Source organism: Muntiacus reevesi, chromosome 4, assembly GCF_963930625.1.
Source record: "Muntiacus reevesi chromosome 4, mMunRee1.1, whole genome shotgun sequence".
NCBI classification, from domain to species: Eukaryota; Metazoa; Chordata; class Mammalia; order Artiodactyla; family Cervidae; genus Muntiacus; species Muntiacus reevesi.
In genome coordinates, this window is record NC_089252.1 from 85,048,632 (window position 1) to 85,069,209 (window position 20,578).

Here is a 20,578-nt window from a genome sequence, read left to right on the forward strand (position 1 = left end):
GAAAATCAAGCAAAGCATAACACCCATCCTTTACTATTTTTCAACAGGCTTCCGCATTCATTATTCAGTATAGCAGACAAACTCCTAGTAATAACTCCAAGGGCGCAATTCCCTAAAAACCCACTTAACATGAAAAGCCTTTCTGAGAGGCAAATTAGCTACATGCAAGTATTCTTATTGAGGCTATCAGCACACAGAAAACCTGCAAATACAAAATCTCTAGGGGCTCTATACTTGAGGTACTGACAATTAGTTTTGGAACTCATCATCTTAACTTTTTCAAATGATATACTAAAAAAATAACATCTTTGTACTTGAAATATAGCAGACTTGTGAAAAACAAATTTTTATCTACAGACTAGCCTATAAACGGCTCTGGCCTAGACACTAAAACTAACTGGCTGTTTTGCTTCAGACCACTATCCTTACTTTCTGTGCCCCCTTTTTACTTTTCTCTGGTATCTTAGAATCCTTTCAAGTCATCTCTTTGAGCTCCTCAAAAGCCTCCCTCAGAGGCTTTTCTTAAGGACAAGTTGCACAGTCCCACATGGCAACCAATTTAACCGTAAAGAACTGGTAATGAAATGTCATCAGAGATATTTAATGAAATACAAGTAATTCTGACTAACCATGTCAATGAAAACGTACTGGTGACTTAACTATTACCAAGTTACACTACCTACATATTATCTTTATGTTACCTACAGGTTATCTTTCTCTGATACCCAAAGAAGAAAATCAAATCTCCCTATATTCTCTCTCTCTCTGAGTCTGATAACCTATTGCCAAGGTTATTTTCAACAAAGAAGGATAAATGCTTTTTAGCTCATCCAGAGGATGTGTTAACAGAATGATGAAAGCATATGCAACAATGTGTAGCATTGGATTATACACACGTGCTCTGGGGCCAGCTGCTTAGGGCTGAATCCTGGCTTCATCCCTTACTATGTGACCTGAACCCATTACTTAATGTGTTTCAGTTTCTTCATTCTTAAAATGGAATTCGACATGACACCGAATTCATTGATTTGTGGCAAAGTTTAAATAAACTCTTTCATATAAATCAATTAACATAGTGTCAGGCACTTAAAAATCACTCAATATGTTGGCTCTTCTTCAAATATTTTCACTTTACATGGTAAACCCAGCCACATTATATAGAGATGGGCAAAGAGACAAAGAGCTTTCCTTTGCTCTTGTTTTTGATCTTTCATGTAGCCTATACAGTAACAACTTCCACATTTTATACAACTATTTGGAATTAACTTTATCGAAGAAAGTAGGGAGGGCACCTGAGGGATGAAAGACTGTATTTCATAGAGAATCTATGGGTTGTTCAATGAATTATTCTGTCCCCGTTCCTATGCCAAAGAGTTTTTATCTATTTTGACTTCTCACTTTGTTTACAGGACCGGCCTGGGGAGCTTTTGAGTGCCTTCCATTTCCCTTGAATGTGCTCAGCAAATTGCTGACAGTCTGGCATCATTATCGTGAATGCAAGCCACTGCGCTCACACGCTGCATCACCCTGAACTCCAGTTTCTGTCTGCAAAGAGATTTAATTGATTCCCATTTCCTGTAGAGTACCCTATTAACCCACTTAGAAGTACAGAGAAATAGCACTGCCTTTCAGTCTATGAACTGGTAATGAATTCACACTAAGGAAGGACAGCCCAATGCAGTCCATTTCATTCTAGTCATTCACATACTGGGACGCATGAGTGCAAAATCCTCGGTCTTAACCAAACCTTTAAAACTCTAAGTTGTACTCTCTACTGAACAAATTAATCCTCCTAAGGTTAGTCTGCATATATTAGAAGAAGAAATTAGTGTATTCCACTGGACCCCTACTTTTGCTATTCTACCCTTCCCAAATGAAAGCAGTAAATAGCCAAGATATGTCTTAAGGAAAATGACTTGAGGAGTTCATACAAATGTAGAAACCCAGCACACTAGAAATTCTAGGTAGTTTCTATTAAAACAATATACAGATGATTTCACTGCTAAACCTGCTATATTTTGCATTACTTTATGAGTAATGCATACTGCATTTTTACCTTTATTCATTCTTTTAATCTTTAGCCAGTAAATCAATCACTGATAATGTGAATTCACGCAGCATTTATAAGACAATATAGAGAAGGAAGAATAGGACAGGATAATATCATTCTCACCTTTAATACCCTGATTAATATATTGGACAGTCAAAGTCTCTTCCAAACAACAAAAAATGCTTCTAAAATTCCACAGAATTTACACATGGATATTCCTAACATTACTGATTATTACTAATTTTTCTTTACAATAGTCAAAAGTTAGAAACAATCCAAATGGACATCAACTGGTTAATGGATAAACAAAATGTGGTATATGTGTATCATTACTCAGCAATAAAAATGAACAAACTACTGATTTATCCTAGAACATGAATGAATCACAAAAATCAGGCTAAGTGGAAAGAAGCTAGATGGTAAAGATCACATATTGTATGATTTCATTTACATGAAATATTCAGAAAAAAACATTTCTAGAGGCAAGCGTCAGACTGGCAAGTGCCTGGGCGTGGGGAGAGAGAGTGCCTAATCTTTCAGGGATGAGGGAAATGCTCTAATACTGGCTTCTAATGATAGCTGACCTGAAATTTTTTATGATAAAAGGAACCTGTGTACATAAGCTGGGAAAATTTATGATGTGTAAGTAATACACAGAATCTATAAGAAAAATTAGTATAGGCTAAGATAGACTAAGAACGTTAAGTGGAGAAGGCTGATCTGTGCCCTCAAGGATGAGTAAAACTGAACAGCCAAAATGGAATTATTTACATCATCATTCTAACTTCACTGATACCTGTCATAATGAAAGCAAGAAAATAGCTTACCTTCTCTCCAGACTCACTGACCACACCCACAGGATTTAGGTTTCTTGGGTACAGTCTTTCTTTTGTTCACTGCTGTATCTCAAATTACTAGAAAAGTGTCTGACACATGAAGGGAGTTTAATGAAGATCTGTTGAATAATTCACGGCCTAACTTAGCATGCCATATCTTAGAAACTCCATTCAGTTGAATGATTTTCTCCATATTTGAAAACAGTACATTGTGTTTGGTTGTTTTATTTTTTAGTTTACTCTTTCTTTTCCTGGCAAAGTCAACTGCAATTTTGTTAAAAGTAGATAACTAAACTACAGTGTATAAAGTTTTCTGTCTGTAGGGGGTAATGACCAGATTTTCAGCTACTGTACCTACGTTCAAACTTAGAATCGAGCCTTTAACTTTGTTCTAAAGAAAAGTTTAAGAAATGAGAGTTAACAGAAAAAGAGACACACATGTATAGAACAGACTTTTAGACTCTGTGGGAGAAGGCGAGGGTGGGATGTTCGGAGAGAATAGCATTGAAACAAGTATACTATCAAGGGTGAAACAGATCACCAGCCCCGGTTGGATGCATGAGACAAGTGCTCAGGGCTGGTGCACTGGGAAGACCCAGAGGGATGGGATGGGGAGGGAGGTGGGAGGGGGGATCGGGATGGGGAATACGTGTAAATCCATGGCTGATTCATGTCAATGTATGGCAAAAACCACTACAATAGTGTAAAGTAATTAGCCTCCAACTAATAAAAATAAATGGAAAAAAAAGAAAAAACAAACAAACAAAAGAAATGAGAGTTAAAACTTTAAAGTTTTACAAACTTTAAAACTCATATCACAGAGTGTAATATAAATGAAGAATCAATTCTCTACACCTTAAGAGAAGAATCAATTGATAAAACTTGTAGGAAGCCTTAAATGGTCTCTGATTTATAAACTCCTAAGAACTGGGCTGATGGTCCTATTCAACATATAAATAATTACAGAAAGGTGTTAGATGATGAAGTAATTTTAGGAGGAGCTGGAAATGATGCATGAGAAACCTAATTTACTTTCCTCTTTCCTATAGCACCAGAAAAAATGGTGCAATTATCCACTACATAGCTCAGATTCAACTCTCATCTCTTAATTACAATACTAGCCAATTCTGGCCAGAATTACCCTTACATTGTTCATGCCTTCACTTGGTCTGCTTTGATAATGACAGAAAACATTTTCTTTTCAAAATCCTTTAATTGCACAACCTTATACTAAAATGTACCATTTCTCTGCTATAGGTCTAGCAACTGCCTGTTCTTTTGTGTCTCCATAGCAACCACTAGAATTCAGGTTAGGGATCAGCCTAATGCCTTGTCTTGTACAACAGATTTTTTTTTTTTTATATCTTTCTTTCCTCTCCCTCGGTCTCCTATTTTCTCATCTTACTTCAGTTAATTATCTTATATACTTATCAATCTATATTATACACTATATTATAGTTTATAATAATATAAATGATGCAATATAGTCTATAATATAGAACTATAACTATGGCTGTATTGTTATAGCTATGTGACTTTATGATTCTCAATCACAGTTTTCTGACCCAGAATTCATGAACATTCCCTACTGTCATTTCAAACCCAAACTCCAGAGGCCAGTTTTCAAGTCTGTATGTCACTACTCTGCCCACTACTATGCCCTAACATCACACTTAATAATTCAGTATATCTAAGACAAATCAGTATGCTACATACTAATTAATTTTGTATATATAAAGACCACATAAAATAAATGTAAAGAATAAAAAGAAAGACATGCAACACTCTTTACCCACCACCCATCTTAAGAGAAACATAAAAGCACCGTTACCTTTCCATCTGGTGTAGATAGATTCTTATAGTAATAATCCTACCTGTTCCACATCCCGTTAGAGGTAACTACCATCCTAAATTTTGTTTTCATCATTCTCTTGTTATGCATTATGATTTTACCACATGAAATGATAATCCTAAACAATCTTCTATTAATTTTTACATATACTGATCTTATATAAATGAAATCACATTTTGTGTTTTTTTAGAGATTCGTTTTCATTGTTCAGCACATCTCTAAGGTTCATCAGTCTTCACTGCTGAGTAATTTTTGTATGAATATGCCATAATTATTTCTTTATGTCACAAAGGAACTTGTGTTTTTGTTCAGTATATTTCTAAAACACAAACAATGCTGCCACAGCTATTCCTGGCGCACATGGGTAAGGGGCCCATGCACATGAGCAAAGAGGAGGAATTTCGGGGCATTGGTGAGAGTATCTTTAACTAAGCAGGCAGCGACCAATATGCTCCACAGTCCAAGCAGTAAACTGTACTCTCCATGATGGATATGTGTTATGCCACCCACAGTTAAGTTCAGTCGCTCAGTCTGTCCAACCCTTTGCGACGCCATGAATCGCAGCACACCAGGCCTCCCTGTCCATCACCAACTCCCAGAGATTACTCAGACTCATGCCCATCAAGTCAGTGATGCCATCCAGCCATCTCATCCTCTGTCATCCGCTTCTCCTCCTGCCCACAAAGTACCACCTAAAACTGCTCCTTTCAGATTCTGCTGTATTTCCCAATTTTGTAGGAATCAAATACTTTTACTATTTGGGTTACAATAGCTCTATTTCTGATTACTAATTATATTAAGCACATTTTTATATTTGTATTGAGTATTTCAGTCTGAGGTACAAGTTTATATCTTTTGCCACTTTCTTTTTTGCTTTTTTCTTGGTGGTGGTGGTTTAGTCGCTAAGTTGTATCTGATTCTTTGTGACCCCATGGACAATAGCCTGCCAGGCTTCTCTGTCCATGGGATTCTCTAGGCAAGAATACTGGACTGGGTTGCCATTTCCTTCTCCAACTTAGAGATCTGTAAAATTATTTATAAATACATTAATATTATCTTCAGTATATTCACTTGCAATGTTTTTTCTGGATTTTTAAAATACCCATTTCTGAATTGTATTTTGGTCATATTTGCTTCATAGCTAATGTATCATCAAATACTGAAAAACAATCTGAAGTTTCAGGTATAATGTTCCATACATTCTGATTAGCTAGAGCTTGGGATTGGGTTCTTATAATCCTCCATGTGCTTTTCTAATGTTGCCTCTGCTTGAGCTCCCAAATAATGAAACACATGTTACATCTTTCATCACTATGGTAGATTTGTCTATTTCTCTTTGTGCTTCCATTTCTGCACCATACACTTTCATATTATGTATGCCTGGTACATTAATCTCTAGGGAGCCTTTATAAAATAAAGTCTATTTTGATTGATATCAATAGAGCTATATGTACTTTTCTTTTGAACAGTATTTATTCAATATATCTATCTATCTATTAAAAAGATGAAACATCTTTTCCCCCTTTTAGTTTCAACAATCTTATTTTCTCATGATTTAGATGTGTAATGTGGTAAATAGCTTATAACTTTTTAAATTTTGGAGCATTTAGTCTATTTACTTTCATCTTTAATTAATGACATGTTTAAATTTATTTCTATAGTTCTTTTTCTCTCTTTTCTTGCCTTTTTCTTTTTCTTCTTGATAGCAGAGCTTGATAATCACTCACATTTTGTTCTATATGTATAGTGTAACTATTCTATACATTTTAAGACACATACTTGTTAAGATTTTGAATTTGAGTTGTAGTCTCTCCTCTAGAACAATACAGAAAACTTAAAAAATTTAAACCCAGTTTCTTGTTCCAACTTTAAGGATAACACACACACATTTTTCATTATTTGTTCTCCCCAGGTTTGTGTACATTCTATTCCCCCAAAATAAGGTGTCCATATCCTGAAAGGTCTAGAACTCTGCAAGAAGAAATTATAAAACTGTCAAGAGTTTCTGTTTTGCATCTAACAGTTTTTTCTTCAAAGCCTTTGGTTAGAATCAAGTAGTACTGGATACCTTAAAATTCAGGAAAATAAATGACCAAATGTGAAAGTCAGTTTTCAGAGATCCCATGCTACAGAGATCAGATCTGGTAAAAAATAAGTATTCAAATGGGTATATCTTTCCTTTTCTCTTTTGCTTTTCACTTCTCTTCTTTTCATAGCTATTTGTAAGGCCTCCTCAGACAGCCATTTTGCTTTTTTGCATTTCTTTTTCTTGGGGATGCTCTTGACTCCTGTATCCTATACAATATCATGAACCTCCATCCATAGTTCATCAGGCACTCTGTCTATCAGATCTAGTCCCTTAACCTATTTCTTACTTCCACTGTATAGTCATAAGGGATTCGATTTAGGTCATACCTGGATGGTCTAGTGGTTTTCCCCACTCTCTTCAATTAAGTCTGAATTTGGCAATAAGGAGTTCACGATCTGAGCCACAGTCAGCTCCCGATCTTGTTTTTGCTGACTGTATACAGCTTCTCCATCTTTGGCTGAAAAGAACATAATCGATCTGATTTCAGTATTGACCATCTGGTGATGTCCATGTGTACAGTCTTCTCTTGTGTTGTTGGAAGAGGGTGTTTGCTATGACCAGTACATTTTCTTGGCAGAACTCTATTAGCCTTTGCCCTGCTTCATTCTGTACTCCAAGGCCAAATTTGCCTGTTACTCCAGGTGTTTCTTGACTTCCTACTTTTGCGTTCCAGTCCCCTATAGTGAAAAGGACATCTTTTTTGAGTGTTAGTTCTAGAAGGTCTTGTAGGTCTTCATAGAACCGTTCAATTTCAGCTTCTTCAGCATTACTGGTCAGGGCATAGACTTGGATTACTGTGATACTGAATGGTTTACCTTGGAAACGAACAGAGATCATTCTGTTGTTTTTGAGATTGCATCCAAGTACTACATTTCAGACTCTTTTGTTGACTATGATGGCTACTCCATTTCTTCTAAAGGATTCCTGCCCACAGTAGTAGATATAATGGTCATGTGAGTTAAATTCACCCATTCCAGTTCATCTTAGTTCGCTGATTCCTAGAATGTTGATGTTCACTCTTGCCATCTCCTGTTTGACCACTTCCAATCTGCCTTGATTCATGGATATTCCAGGTTCCTATGAAGTATTGCTCTTTTCAGCACCAGACCTTGCTTCTAACACCAGTCCTATCCACAACTGGGTGTTGTTTTTGTTTTGGCTCCATCCCTTCATCCTTTCTGGAATTATTTCTCCATTAACTCCAGTAGCATATTGGCGCCTGCGATGGCACAGGAGCATGTGGATCACAATAAATTGTTGAAAATTCTGAAGGAGATGGGAATACCAGACCACCTGATCTGCCTGTTAAGAAATCTGTATGCAGGTCAGGAAGGAACAGTTAGATCTGGACATGGAACAACAGACTGGTTCCAAACAGGAAAAGGACTATGTCAAGGCTGTATGTTGTCACCCTGCTTATTTCACTTATATGCAGAGTACATCATGGGAAATGCTGGGCTGGAGGAAGCACAAGCTGGAATCAAGATTGCTGGGAGAAATATCAATAACCTCAGATATGCAGATGACCGCACCCTTATGTCAGAAACTGAAGAACTAAAGAGCCTCTTGATGAAAGTCAAAGAGGAGACTGAAAAAGTTGGCTTAAAGCTCAACACTCAGAAAACTAAGATCATGGCATCCAGTCCCATCACTTCATGGCAGACAGATGGGGAAACAGTGGAAACAGTGGCTGACTTTATTTTGGGGGGCTTCAAAATCACAGAAGATGGTGACTGCAGCCATGAAATTAAAAGACGCTTAATCCTTGGAAGGAAAATTATGACCAACCTAGATAGCACATTAAAAAGCAGAGACATTACTTTGTCCACAAAGGTCCATCTAGTCAAGGCTATGGTTTTTCCAGTAGTCATGTATGGATGTGAGAGTTGGACTATAAAGAAAGCTGAGCGCAGAAGAATTGATGCTTTTGAACTGTGGTGTTGGAGAAGACTCTTGAGAGTCCCTTGGACTGCAAGGAGATCCAGCCAGTCCATCCTAAAGGAGATCAGTCCCGGGTGTTCACTGGAAGGACTGATGTTGAAGCTGAAACTCCAATACGTTGACCACCTGATGCGAAGAGCCTACTCATTGGAAAACACCTTGATGCTGGGAAAGATTGAGGGCAGGGGGAGAAGGTGACGACAGAGGATGAGATGTTTGGATGGCATCACCGACTCAGTCGGTTTGGGTAAACTCCGGCAGTTGGTGATGGACAGGGAGGCCTGGCATGCTGCGGTTCATGGGGTCACAAAGAGTCGGACACGACTGAGTGACTGAACTGAACTGAATAAAGAAGTTGCTTACTCCTGGGGATAATTATTGATAAATAACAGCTTTAATGCTAAGGGAGCTTGTAATTTTCCATGGTTATGATGTATGGAAGATATTACTAACATATACTAATATCACTGGGCAATCATACTGAGGTTAGGTGGGGCTAAGCCATTTGTTCTGCTCCACCTAACAAGGTGAGTAGAAGCTGCCTGTGTAACTTCTTGTGGGAAGCAGTGTTCTATACCCCCACTCTCTGACCCAAATGGTACAAGCTTCACATGGTGCAGAGACAGGATGATGGTATACCCATCAGTTAGGATCTCTGATAAGCTACATGGAGAACAGTTGCTCTGAAGAGCTGCCGACCTACAGCAAACTGCCTCATCAAGGAACAACCCTATATTAACACAAGGGCTTGGGGATTACTTGTGACTGAAGCATAACCTAGCCAAATCTAACTAATATATTTAACTTCATTTGATGAAGCAAAACAAATTTTCCCCAGGTTACATGTATTATTAGTGAAACGCAGCGAAAGAATGTCACTTTCAAGGTCATCAAATTCTAAATATCAAGACCTGGAAGATAATTTTTCCCTTATAAATAAAATATAAGACAATTATAAGCTGATTAAATTAATAATCTTATTTCATTGCAGCCTAGTATAACTCCTACTAAACGTCACTAAAATATTAAATGAAATCTCTGTAATACTTACTGTTGCTGCCTATTAAGTTGTTAAGTTGTGTATGACTCTTTTGCAACCCCACGGACTGTAGCCCAGCCAGGTTCCTCTCTCCATGGAATTCTCCAGGCAAGAAGACTGGAGTGGGTTGCCATTTCCTTTTCTAAGGGATCTTCCCCAACCAGGGACTGAGCCCACGTCTGCTGCATTGGCAAGTGGCTTCTTTACCACTCTGCCTCCTGGGAAGCACCGAAATACTTACTGGGAACTATAAACTCGATTTCTTCTGACATAGCAATCCCCAGCTTATTAGAAGCAAAGCAGCGGTATTTTCCTTGAAAGTGAGATATGTGCCCGTCATTTGGTATCCTGAAAGTCCCTCCATTGTTAGATACAACTATCCGAGGGTCAGAGAGATTAAAAGGCTTGTCATCCTTATTCCACAAGAATCTGTAAGATAAAACTAAAGTTAGCAACTCTGAAAAAAATCATAACTTATTTTCAAACAAATATATAGAAGTAAGAAAACCTAGACATTTGAAAATAAAAAAGTATATATACACATCTATTTAACTGAATATAACAATACAAAAAGGTATCTAAAATAATCTGAGAAATCTTATAAACTGCTGTAGATTTAATGTTTATGTCTCCCAAAAATTCATATGTTGAAGTCTATTTCCCAATGTATTGTAATAGTATTTGAGAGTAGGGCCTTGGAGAGGTGGTTATGTCATGAGGGTGAGGTCCTCACAAATGGGATTGGTGTCCTTATTAAAGAGATCCCATTCTTGCTCCCTCTGCCACGTGAGGTTCCAAGAAGATGACTGGCTGTGAACAGCAAGCAGGTCATCACCAGACACCAAAGCTGCCGGTGACACTAAATCTGTCAGTGACTTGGTCTTGATCTTCTCACCACCAGAGCTGTGAGAAATATGTGTCTGTTGTTTAAGCCATTCAGCCTATGATATTTTTATTGTAGCAGCCAGAACTGATTGAGACACAAGCCATGAAAAAGTTGTGACAATTGGAAGGGGAAAAAAGGATAGGTTTCATTCTGTTTGTAAATTAAAGATATAATTTAAAACTTATCTAATTGAAAAGATAATGTAGGATCTTTACTGATATTTGAGATATTACAGTGTTTGGAGACTAAAAATTATAAGTATACAATATGTCCGTGTGTGTGTGTGTGTGTGTGTGTGTGTGTGTGTGTGTGTGTATTTGAGAAGAGCTCACTCAAAATTCAAAAACACATAAGCAATTATTATCAAATTGGGTTATATAGTCTATCAATATTTTTAGACATATTTGTAACATAATTGAGACCACAATGAATGTATAATTTTTCCATTTGAGTTTTTCCAATTATTACAATGCCCTAAAGATAGATTTTGTGACTATATTATCTTCTTATGGTTACTAATTAATTTACCTAACCATTTTCACTTTTTCTCTTTTATGAACAATATTGTTACAAAAACTCTACATATTTATTTTGGGTGGTACTTTTCCAAATATTTTATTAGGCTAATTCCTTAAAAGTGAGATTGATAAACCAATAACATAGGAAATATTTCATCACTTTTAATAAGCACTGAAGAATTATATTTCAGAAAAAACATACACAATTTAATTACCACTCCCATATGTAACAGTGTCAGTTCAATGGACATGGTTATAAAGTTTTTTTTTGTTTTTAATCTTTAAAAATCGAATAGATATATAGTGACTTCCCAATTAGATTTTATTCTATATACTAATAATGCATACCAATTTGAGTACGCTCCAGGATGACATACTCTTATATAATCTGACGCTTATTCAAAAAGAATAACAAAATCTTATGAGACACAATTTTCTTTTTTTTTTTTTTTTAATATTATTTTATTAGTTGGAGGCCAATCACTTTACAACATTTCAGTGGGTTTTGTCATACATTGACATGAATCAGCCATATAGTTACACGTATTCCCCATCCCGATCCCCCCTCCCACCTCCCTCCCCACCCGACTCCTCAGGGTCCTCCCAGTGCACCAGGCCCGAGCACTTGTCTCATGCATCCCACCTGGGCTGGTGGTCCGTTTCACCATAGATAGTATACATGCTGTTCTTTCAAAACATCCCACCCTCACGTTCTCCCCCAGAGTTCAAAAGTCTGTTCTGTACTTCTGGAGACACAATTTTCTTAGGAGCATGCCCGTCTCCTGACAACTTCTCTTACTTCTTTTCTCTCTGCATATTTTATAATTTTTTAGTTTTAGGTACAAATAACATATAGAATCATTTCTTTAAAATTCTAATACCTTGACTAGGATAACTCTGTATATTCAAAATTAAACATTTCCAATTTGTGCCATGTTATATCTTTTCATTCATTCAAGTTTTCTTTAATCCTACTACCTAGTATACATGCTACATAACTATGTTACATAGTTTTTGCTATCACTTTTGGTGATATTGCTGTTACTAACAAATGGAATTTCTGGATTTGTTCCTTTTACTATTATGATGGGATTTTTTTTCTTTCTTGTTTTCTAATTATTTTCTGTTTTACATAATAAGGCATTTATTTACACCTTTAAAAAAAGAAAAAGTGACCACTTATTTCATATGTATAAAACTTTCTTTTTGTCCATTGAATTTTATTGAGTTTTCAGATAGAATATCAATTATCTAATGAAGATAATTATAATGTAGTATTAAATATTCTTTCACTATCTATAGTCATTAAAAAATTCTTACATAACTATATTAGATATGACTTGAGAAGAATAAATAGTGCTAATAGCAGATACTTTATTCATGATTTTGAACTATTCATAATTAAACTTGATACTGGATATTAACATGATAAATATAGCTCATCATTAACAATCTCCCATGACTGTATGGTCTTATCTCTTGATATAATCAAGCTAACCAATGTTTATATATAATAATATTGATTGATCCATATTTGCAGTGATTAATACATTCTCCTTCATTCCATTATAATTTACCCATATTCACATATATGAAATATATTATAGTTGGTAAAAGACAGAAAAATGACAATTAAGAAAGCTAATGATTCACTAATAATTTTTAAAATGTCAAATTATCAGGCAATAAAAATGTTATTCACAACACAATTTAAAATAATTTCCATTCTTTCATCCTTGATGAATGTAAAATGATCAGGTAAATCAATAAAAGTCTGTAGGTTTGCTTCTCATTCTAGAATCATTTAGAACCTTAAAAATCTTGAATTCTCTTCATATCTTTTTCCTCATTAATTTCAGTACTCACACAGTTTTTTCTCTCCAAACTAGTAGGTACTTAGAAAAAACTTTCAAGGATTATAATTACCTATAGTAACAATTTTTTCATTAGTAATAAAATACTAGATAAAATATACCATGTCATTTGTATTTTGCCATCTGAGTTAACATCTCTATAACAAATTTTAAAATATCAAGTAAACTATTCACTGAACATATGTGTCACATTTAAGACATGCAATAATAAATATGTATAGAATAACATTTATAAATATATTAACTTTGGTTTAATAAATGCAACCTTTCAATAAGTAGAATAAAGTATTTTCTGTTTTCTATCTAGCTTGTTCACCCATAAATAACTGGTGTTATGTTTCCACAGTACCAAAGCGTATGCTAAATATTTAACATAACATGATTTATGATAAAAATAATTTTAACTGGCAAAAGAAGATGCGTAAAATAACCAAGCTTTGTTTTTATAGAAACAGCTATCATTCACTTGGAAATTTTTACTTTCAATAATGTGTAGATTTATAGTCCAACAAGCTTATAAAGATTAGAGTAAAATTTAGTATAAAGGATTGTATACTTTTAAACAACTACTTAGTTTGAAAAAAAAATACTCACTTTGGTTCTGGATTTCCTTTAGCTACACATTCAATTTGAAAATATTCATCAAAAGGAAAGGCAACTTGCACTGTTGACTGCTTCACGATTGTTGGAACCTGTTGAACTAAATATTAAAATATGTACTTAAATAATGTGCTCTCCAAAAACTGGTTGAAGTCAGTTTAGCTACAACAAAAATAATTTAAACACTCTTTCTATATTAGTAAGTACAATTAGAGAACAACTCTGACCTCCTCTTTGCAAAATGTAGTTAGCTGTAGGGAATATACTTCACTGCATCCATTTAGGTTGTCATATATTTTTATAAACCCAGAATAATGTAACAATGTAATTTTAAAACATCCAAGTTTATATTGGCATTTCACCTATGTTGATGTGTTTATGCATTTTTACTTGGTTTGGTCATTGGCAATTGACAATGTTTGGTCACTGACCATTATTTAATAACTTACCTAATAATTTTATTTTTGGAAATTGACTATTTTTTCATTCCTCAAGTATATAGATTTTTCCTTTATTGAATTAGTTACCTATGATAAATTTATAGGCATGGATACAAATGGTAATGACCCTGGATAAATGTAAACATGTCAAAGAGGATATTTACCACAAACAACCTATGAGCATAGCAGTTTCCCACAGTCATGCCATGAATGAATAACAGCATATTTAAATGATTAAATATTTTGCTAATTATTACCAAAAAATAACCCTCTCCTCTTTATTTTTATTTCCATTTATTGATTTTGTTGTATTTCCCCTGAGCTTGTTTTTCATTTGTTCACTTCCAATGTATAAATTTTTTAATATATTTTTCCACCTTGGGAGCTTGAGGGTATTCTCCTCCTTATAGAATTTAACACTAATGATCGTTAGGCTAAAAATAATAGCTAATATATAACAGTTTCTTTGAAGACGATTCCACAAATTCAGATACTCCTTCATCTTGTGATATTTTTTTTTTTCATTTTGACATGTTAAATACCTTCCAGACAAATATAAGAAGTAGAGGAGAGCTTTGTAGCTCACCAATTCAAGCAGAGGGATGGCATTTCTGAGAATTATGACCATAAAATAAACGTCCTAATGCTGAAGATTCAAACTTGGATTAAGTTTTAAAACAGGACACCAATCATGATATACGTTAAAAATCTGTCATGGAGCATTCAATAGCTTTCAAAGGAAGACACTACAATTTTAGTACATCTGTAACAAGCTCTGTAAGAAAACAGGATTGAATTCATAAGAAAGCATAAATGGTTCAGTAGCTGAAACCTGACTTTGGCAAATAGGCTCTGAGAAAGCATTTTCTGAGTGTGATACAGACAGGTGGTATTCCACAGTGGAATTACAAACAGGTCCCAAACCCTGTGACCCTAAGTCAGGCTCAGAGCCACACTCTACTTTTCTCATTTGTAAAATTAGAGACTCAAGCCAAGTAAATAGACTTTTTGGTCATTGGATCCCTTTGCATTCTTAAATATTATATCTTCAAGTGGTTTTGTAAAGGTAGGTTGTATTTAACAATATTTACCATATTAGAATTAAAAGTGAAAAATCTTCTAAATATTCACTTAAAACAATCCTATTATGTGTTAAAGTAAATAACATTTCATCAAAAATACTGAATGTAGTGAGAAAAGTGGCATTGTTTTACATTATTACAAATCTCTAATCTTAATGGACAACGGCTGGATTCTCGTATCTACCTCTGTATTCCACATGTTACAGTAAGTTGTTTTGTTGCAATAAATGAAGAACAGTCAGCCTTACATAGATGTGTACCTAAAAAAAGGCTGAAATATTTTATAGTTCTTTCTGATTTTTGTGGGCTTCCCTTGTGGCTCGGCTGGTAAAGAATCTCCCTGCAATGCAGGAGACCAGGCTTCGATCCCTGAGTTGGGAAGATCCCATGGAGAAAGGAAAGGTTACCCACTCCTGTATTCTGGCCTGGAGAATTCCACAGACTATATTCCATGGGACCTCAAAGAGTCAACATGACTGAGCGACTTTCACTTTCACTTTCTGATTTTTGTGAGAACTGTTTTTGGATAGTACCCCAAAACTCACTAAGTATAGTTTCTTAAAGGTTTCTTGCAATATAAAATCTGAAACCCTATGGATTTATTTTCATATTCTGTCATATTAAAATGTTTTATCCACGGGTGCTTTTTAAATCATGCATGATTTTGTGACATGTAATATTCATCTGGAAAAACTATCAGTTAACTGAGTTATGTAAATCTTCCAAATACTGACACATGTCATTACACAATATTAAAATTTCACATTTGTTAATATCATTGATCGTAGAAATGCCTTACTGTGGAGATGCTGTCAGTCTCACAGTAGAGGATACAAGCTTTCCACAATTCTAATATGTGCCTAAACACTCATATTTTATCACTGACAATACATATTATCAGTTATTTCTGTTGAAGTGACAGGCTCCCATGGTTCATTTTGGGGAAAATATCCATCAAAGTAATGCAATTTTGCCTATCAGTAAAAATGATATCTGGCTTGGCACTCACATAATGAAACAATCAAGGAAGGCAGACTGTCATAGTACTTTGTTATATAGCAGAATTATTTTATATTTATTTCCAAATTCATCCTACAGAATATTAAGAAGAACGTACTCAAGGATGAAGATTTAATAAAATCAATAACGCTTAACTGCTTCAACAAGGACAGTTCAGTTCAGTCGTTCAGTCGTGTCCAACTCTTTGTGACCCCATGAATCACAGCACGCCAGGGCTCCCTGTCCATCACCAACTCCCGGAGTTTACTCAAACTCATGCACATCGAGTCGGTGATGCCATCCAGCCATCTCATCCTCTGTCGTCCCCTTCTCCTCCTGCCCCTAATCCCTCCCAGCATCAGGGTCTTTTCCAATGAGTCAACCCTTTGCATGAGGTGGCCAAAGTATTGGAGTTTCAGCTTCAGCATCAGTCCTTCCAATGAACACCCAGGACTGATTTCCTTTAGGATGGTCTGGTTGGCTCTCCTTGCAGTCCAAGGGACTCTCAAGAGTCTTTTCCAACACCACAGTTCAAAAGCATCAACAAGGACAGTCTTAAGCAAAACTTTACTTTTTGTTTTCTTTTTAGAATTGTTGTTGTTGCTATTTTAATGTAAGTATACAGTCCTGGGGAATCCCATAAGTTTGGTGCCAATGCCTTGATCTGTGCTGGGCAAGTGCCTTTCTAGCACCATTGCTTTTGGAACATCAGTGCAGAGTGGAATATCAACGTGGTGGAAAAGTAAAAAGTGACATCTTGGTATTATTATGAAACATTTGATCAAATGGACTGCCTGAACAAATGTCTGTGACCCTAAGTGGTCCATGAATCACATTTTGAACACCAATGGCCAGCCTAGTATAACAACTCAGCCATTTCCAATTCTAAAATTCAATTTTCTTTACTTTTGCCTAATGAATCCGATAACTGAATTTTACCAGTTTAGTGGCAATAGCCCAAGTTCAGGCTTTATCCACTGGATATTTATAAACACTTTAATAACATGCGGAAAACATTCATCACTTCATTGACATTTACCTTGTTTCTGACTACCACCTCTTTCTGTGTAGAGCAGGTCATCAGTATATGGCAAATTCATATTATTTAAATGTTGTTACAGTTATAAATGATGAGGGGTGATGCACAATAGCAATGGTCCCTAAGATATCACCTAGTAACTTGTGAACAACTTGTTTATTAGAATATTATTCTTTGTTAAATTTGCTAAGGTTGTAAAGTCTCAACCATAACTAATTATTCAGGGAATGAAGCTAATAACCTTTGGGTGTTTATAAGAATATATATTCTACATTATAAATCTTTTCCTCCATAATTAGGCCAATTACAGAGACACCAAACTCGTTGACATTCAAACTGAATACCTGCCTTACTTCATTTGCCAGTGAGAGCTCTAGAGTACTGAAATAAATGGGTAATTTTCAGATGTTCTGAAAACATGTCATTAATATTTTATAACAAACTGTTGTCTAAGGACATTACACCATGAAAATGCATAAGTAACTGAGACAACCAGAAATTTTTAAAAAAATGTGTCTATGTACTAATAAAAAAATTTCCTATCACCACTGATGAACTGAATGAAAACGATGGAAGGAAAATGTATAGTCTCTGCTCAAAAATCTGAATCAGGAATCCCAGTATATCTTTGACACTACTGGGAAGAAAATGTAAAATTATTAACCTCTTTTCCATAAGGATCGCTAAGAACCTTGCTCTTAATTTGGCACTGCATATTCAAACCGAAAGAATCAACTAAAAATGTGTCATTTCAGGTTTTCAACCAGTGTTTGTATATAGGCCAATATTTACAATGTGTAGGCTAACAGATTTCCACTTTGAATAAAACAGAACTTTAAATTTATACATCTGTACAATAGGTCTGAGGTCAAGACTAATCCTTTGATGTTTAGATGATCTGCAAAGAGTATTTCCAATGCTAAGACCATAATGATCAATATATCTTATATTACGACTCTCCAAATTAGGTATAAAAGAGACAGTAGGGATCAATACTTGAACTGTATGGATAAAAATATGAAAATAATCCCAAGTGCTTATAAACAAGAGAAATTCTCCTAAATTGTACTTTAAATACTTGATACATTATTACATAAATTGTGTTTCCAGGTATACTATTTTTCAACTTCTAGTTACTATTTATAATGGTTAAAGATTTACATCCATTTTTATTGATACCAATATATGCCAAGATACATATGCCCCCTAAATGACTAACATTTTGATATGCATTCACCCCATAGAATACTTTAAATTTGCAGAGGTGTTATCATATTACACTTTTAATTGTGTACTATGAAAATGCATTTTCAATATTTTTCTAATTATTTTCATTCTTAAATAGATAATTATTGTGAAAAACAATACAAAGTTCATTCAGCTCCTCTTTTGTCCTGACTGGTTGAATGCCATTAACTTCTGAGTCACAACTCTCTCTAAAATAAACTGATCAAATACATAAAAGAAACAAGTGTTGCTAACATTGCAGATTACCTTACATGGTAAAATACCACCTGATCTATAGGTTATATTTCTTGTTATGTGCCAAGTTTGCCTAAGAGTATAAAAGCCTGAGCTGCAAAATTAATTAATTATAGCAAGCAGTCAAGTATAAGCCTTCTGAAAAATTTAAAAGGAGAACATGAATTCCATGTAGATTGCTGTAAGACTGGTAGAAATATGGCAGAAAAACCACATGTTCAATATATAATTATTCACCTTGAAAATCAAAATGCAAATATGGGCTTTCAAAGTAGGTATTGAATGTTGTCACTTTACCTGAAAGTGGTATATCAACAGCTGTTGAGAATTTTAACAGGAAGAAAATCAGAGATGTGATTAATCCTCTTCCACCTAACAACACCTCCATTGCTCTTCAGGAAGGAAGCAGCCCAGAAAGAATGAAAATCGTAGCGTCTTCTCTTACTTTTGATGGGAAGCTGGCTACAAACAAACAAACCTGGAAACAAAGAAACAAACAAAAAGACTAACACATACTCTAAGCTCATGTACTGTAAATGGTCAACGTAACAGCAGTTGAATATACGTTTCTGTTAGCAATAATTTCCTCTTTATGGAACTGTTCTCAAATAACTGCACACAAATGTAAGTTTTTCCTCTTTGTATTTAAAATAAAGGACAGTTGATATGGTAAACCATAAACTACTCTCATGATTTTTTTTTTAATAAGAGGAATTTTTACTTGGAATGTACTCTAGTACACTCTAATGAATGTCAGTGGCTTTGAGAGTAACTTCAGTTAGGTAATTTCATTCAAAAGGTGACTGCTTTTCAATCTTTATTTTAAGCATATAACCTCATTTGAGATGCTGTCAAAAAATTAATATTTTATTTCCCTAGCAAAGGAACTTTTCATATTCAAAATTATCACACTAATAGAAAGTGAATAGCAGGATACAGGGAAGGGAATAAGGAAGAATGAATGGATAAGGACCAGCCACTACAACTAAAATTCATGAATCCAGACTTGCCTCAAGAAAAACATAAGAGCATCAGTTAATTTTCACTTCAGCAGAAAGTTTATTCATATCATGTTGACAGAAATATACTAAGGGTTAAAATATAAATTTCTCCTTACTTTTGTGATTTTGTTTTTATTCTGACACATGATAATAGATATTTAAACATTATTTATCATGTAGTTTTATTATACTTTACTGTTTTATAACATATTTTATTATATAATATTCATAATATATTATATATTATTTAATAGTTGATAATAATGTACTGTTATATTATACCATTAGACCATTCAGGGATGACCTAAATCAAATCCCTTATGATTATATAGTGGAAGTGAGAAATAGATTCAAGGGATGGATCTGGTAGACAGAGTGCCTGAAGAACTATAGACGGAGGTTCATGACATTGTACAGGAGGCAGTGACAAAACCATCCCCAAAAAAGAGAAATGCAAAAAGGCTTGGTTGCAATGCAAATGGTTGTCAGAGGAGGCCTTACAAAGAGCTGAGAAAAGAAGAGAAGCGAAAGGCAAAGGAGAAAAGGAAAGATACACCCATCTGAATGCAGAGTTCCAAAGAAAAGCAAGGAGAAATAAGAAAGACTTCCTCAGGGATCAGTGCAAACAAATAGAGGAAAACAATAGAATGGGAAAGACTAGAGATCTCTTCAAGAAAACTAGAGAGATGAAGGGAACATTTCATGTGAAAATAGGCACAATAAAGGACAGAAACTGTATGAACCTAACAGAAGCAGAAGATATTAAGAAAAGATCAGGAGAAAAAAGTGGCAAGAATACACAGAACTGTAAAAAAAAAGATCTTCATGACCCAGATAACCATGATGGTGC

At 34.9% G+C, this 20,578-nt stretch overlaps 1 protein-coding gene across 3 annotated transcripts in view; it reads right to left on the reverse strand.

The window, feature by feature from the left end:
- CHL1 (cell adhesion molecule L1 like) overlaps nucleotides 1-19,115 on the reverse strand; it is an 89,645-nt gene extending 70,530 nt beyond the window's left edge. For all 3 annotated transcript variants that reach the window (XM_065935284.1, XM_065935285.1, XM_065935283.1), the window contains exons 1-3: nucleotides 19,025-19,115; nucleotides 13,680-13,785; nucleotides 10,049-10,236 (exon numbers count right to left, since the gene is read on the reverse strand). In XM_065935284.1, coding sequence (XP_065791356.1) covers nucleotides 10,049-10,236; nucleotides 13,680-13,785; nucleotides 19,025-19,115 — 385 coding nt within the window. The remainder of the gene's footprint in view (nucleotides 1-10,048; nucleotides 10,237-13,679; nucleotides 13,786-19,024) is intronic.
- Nucleotides 19,116-20,578: the final 1,463 nt, after the last annotated feature.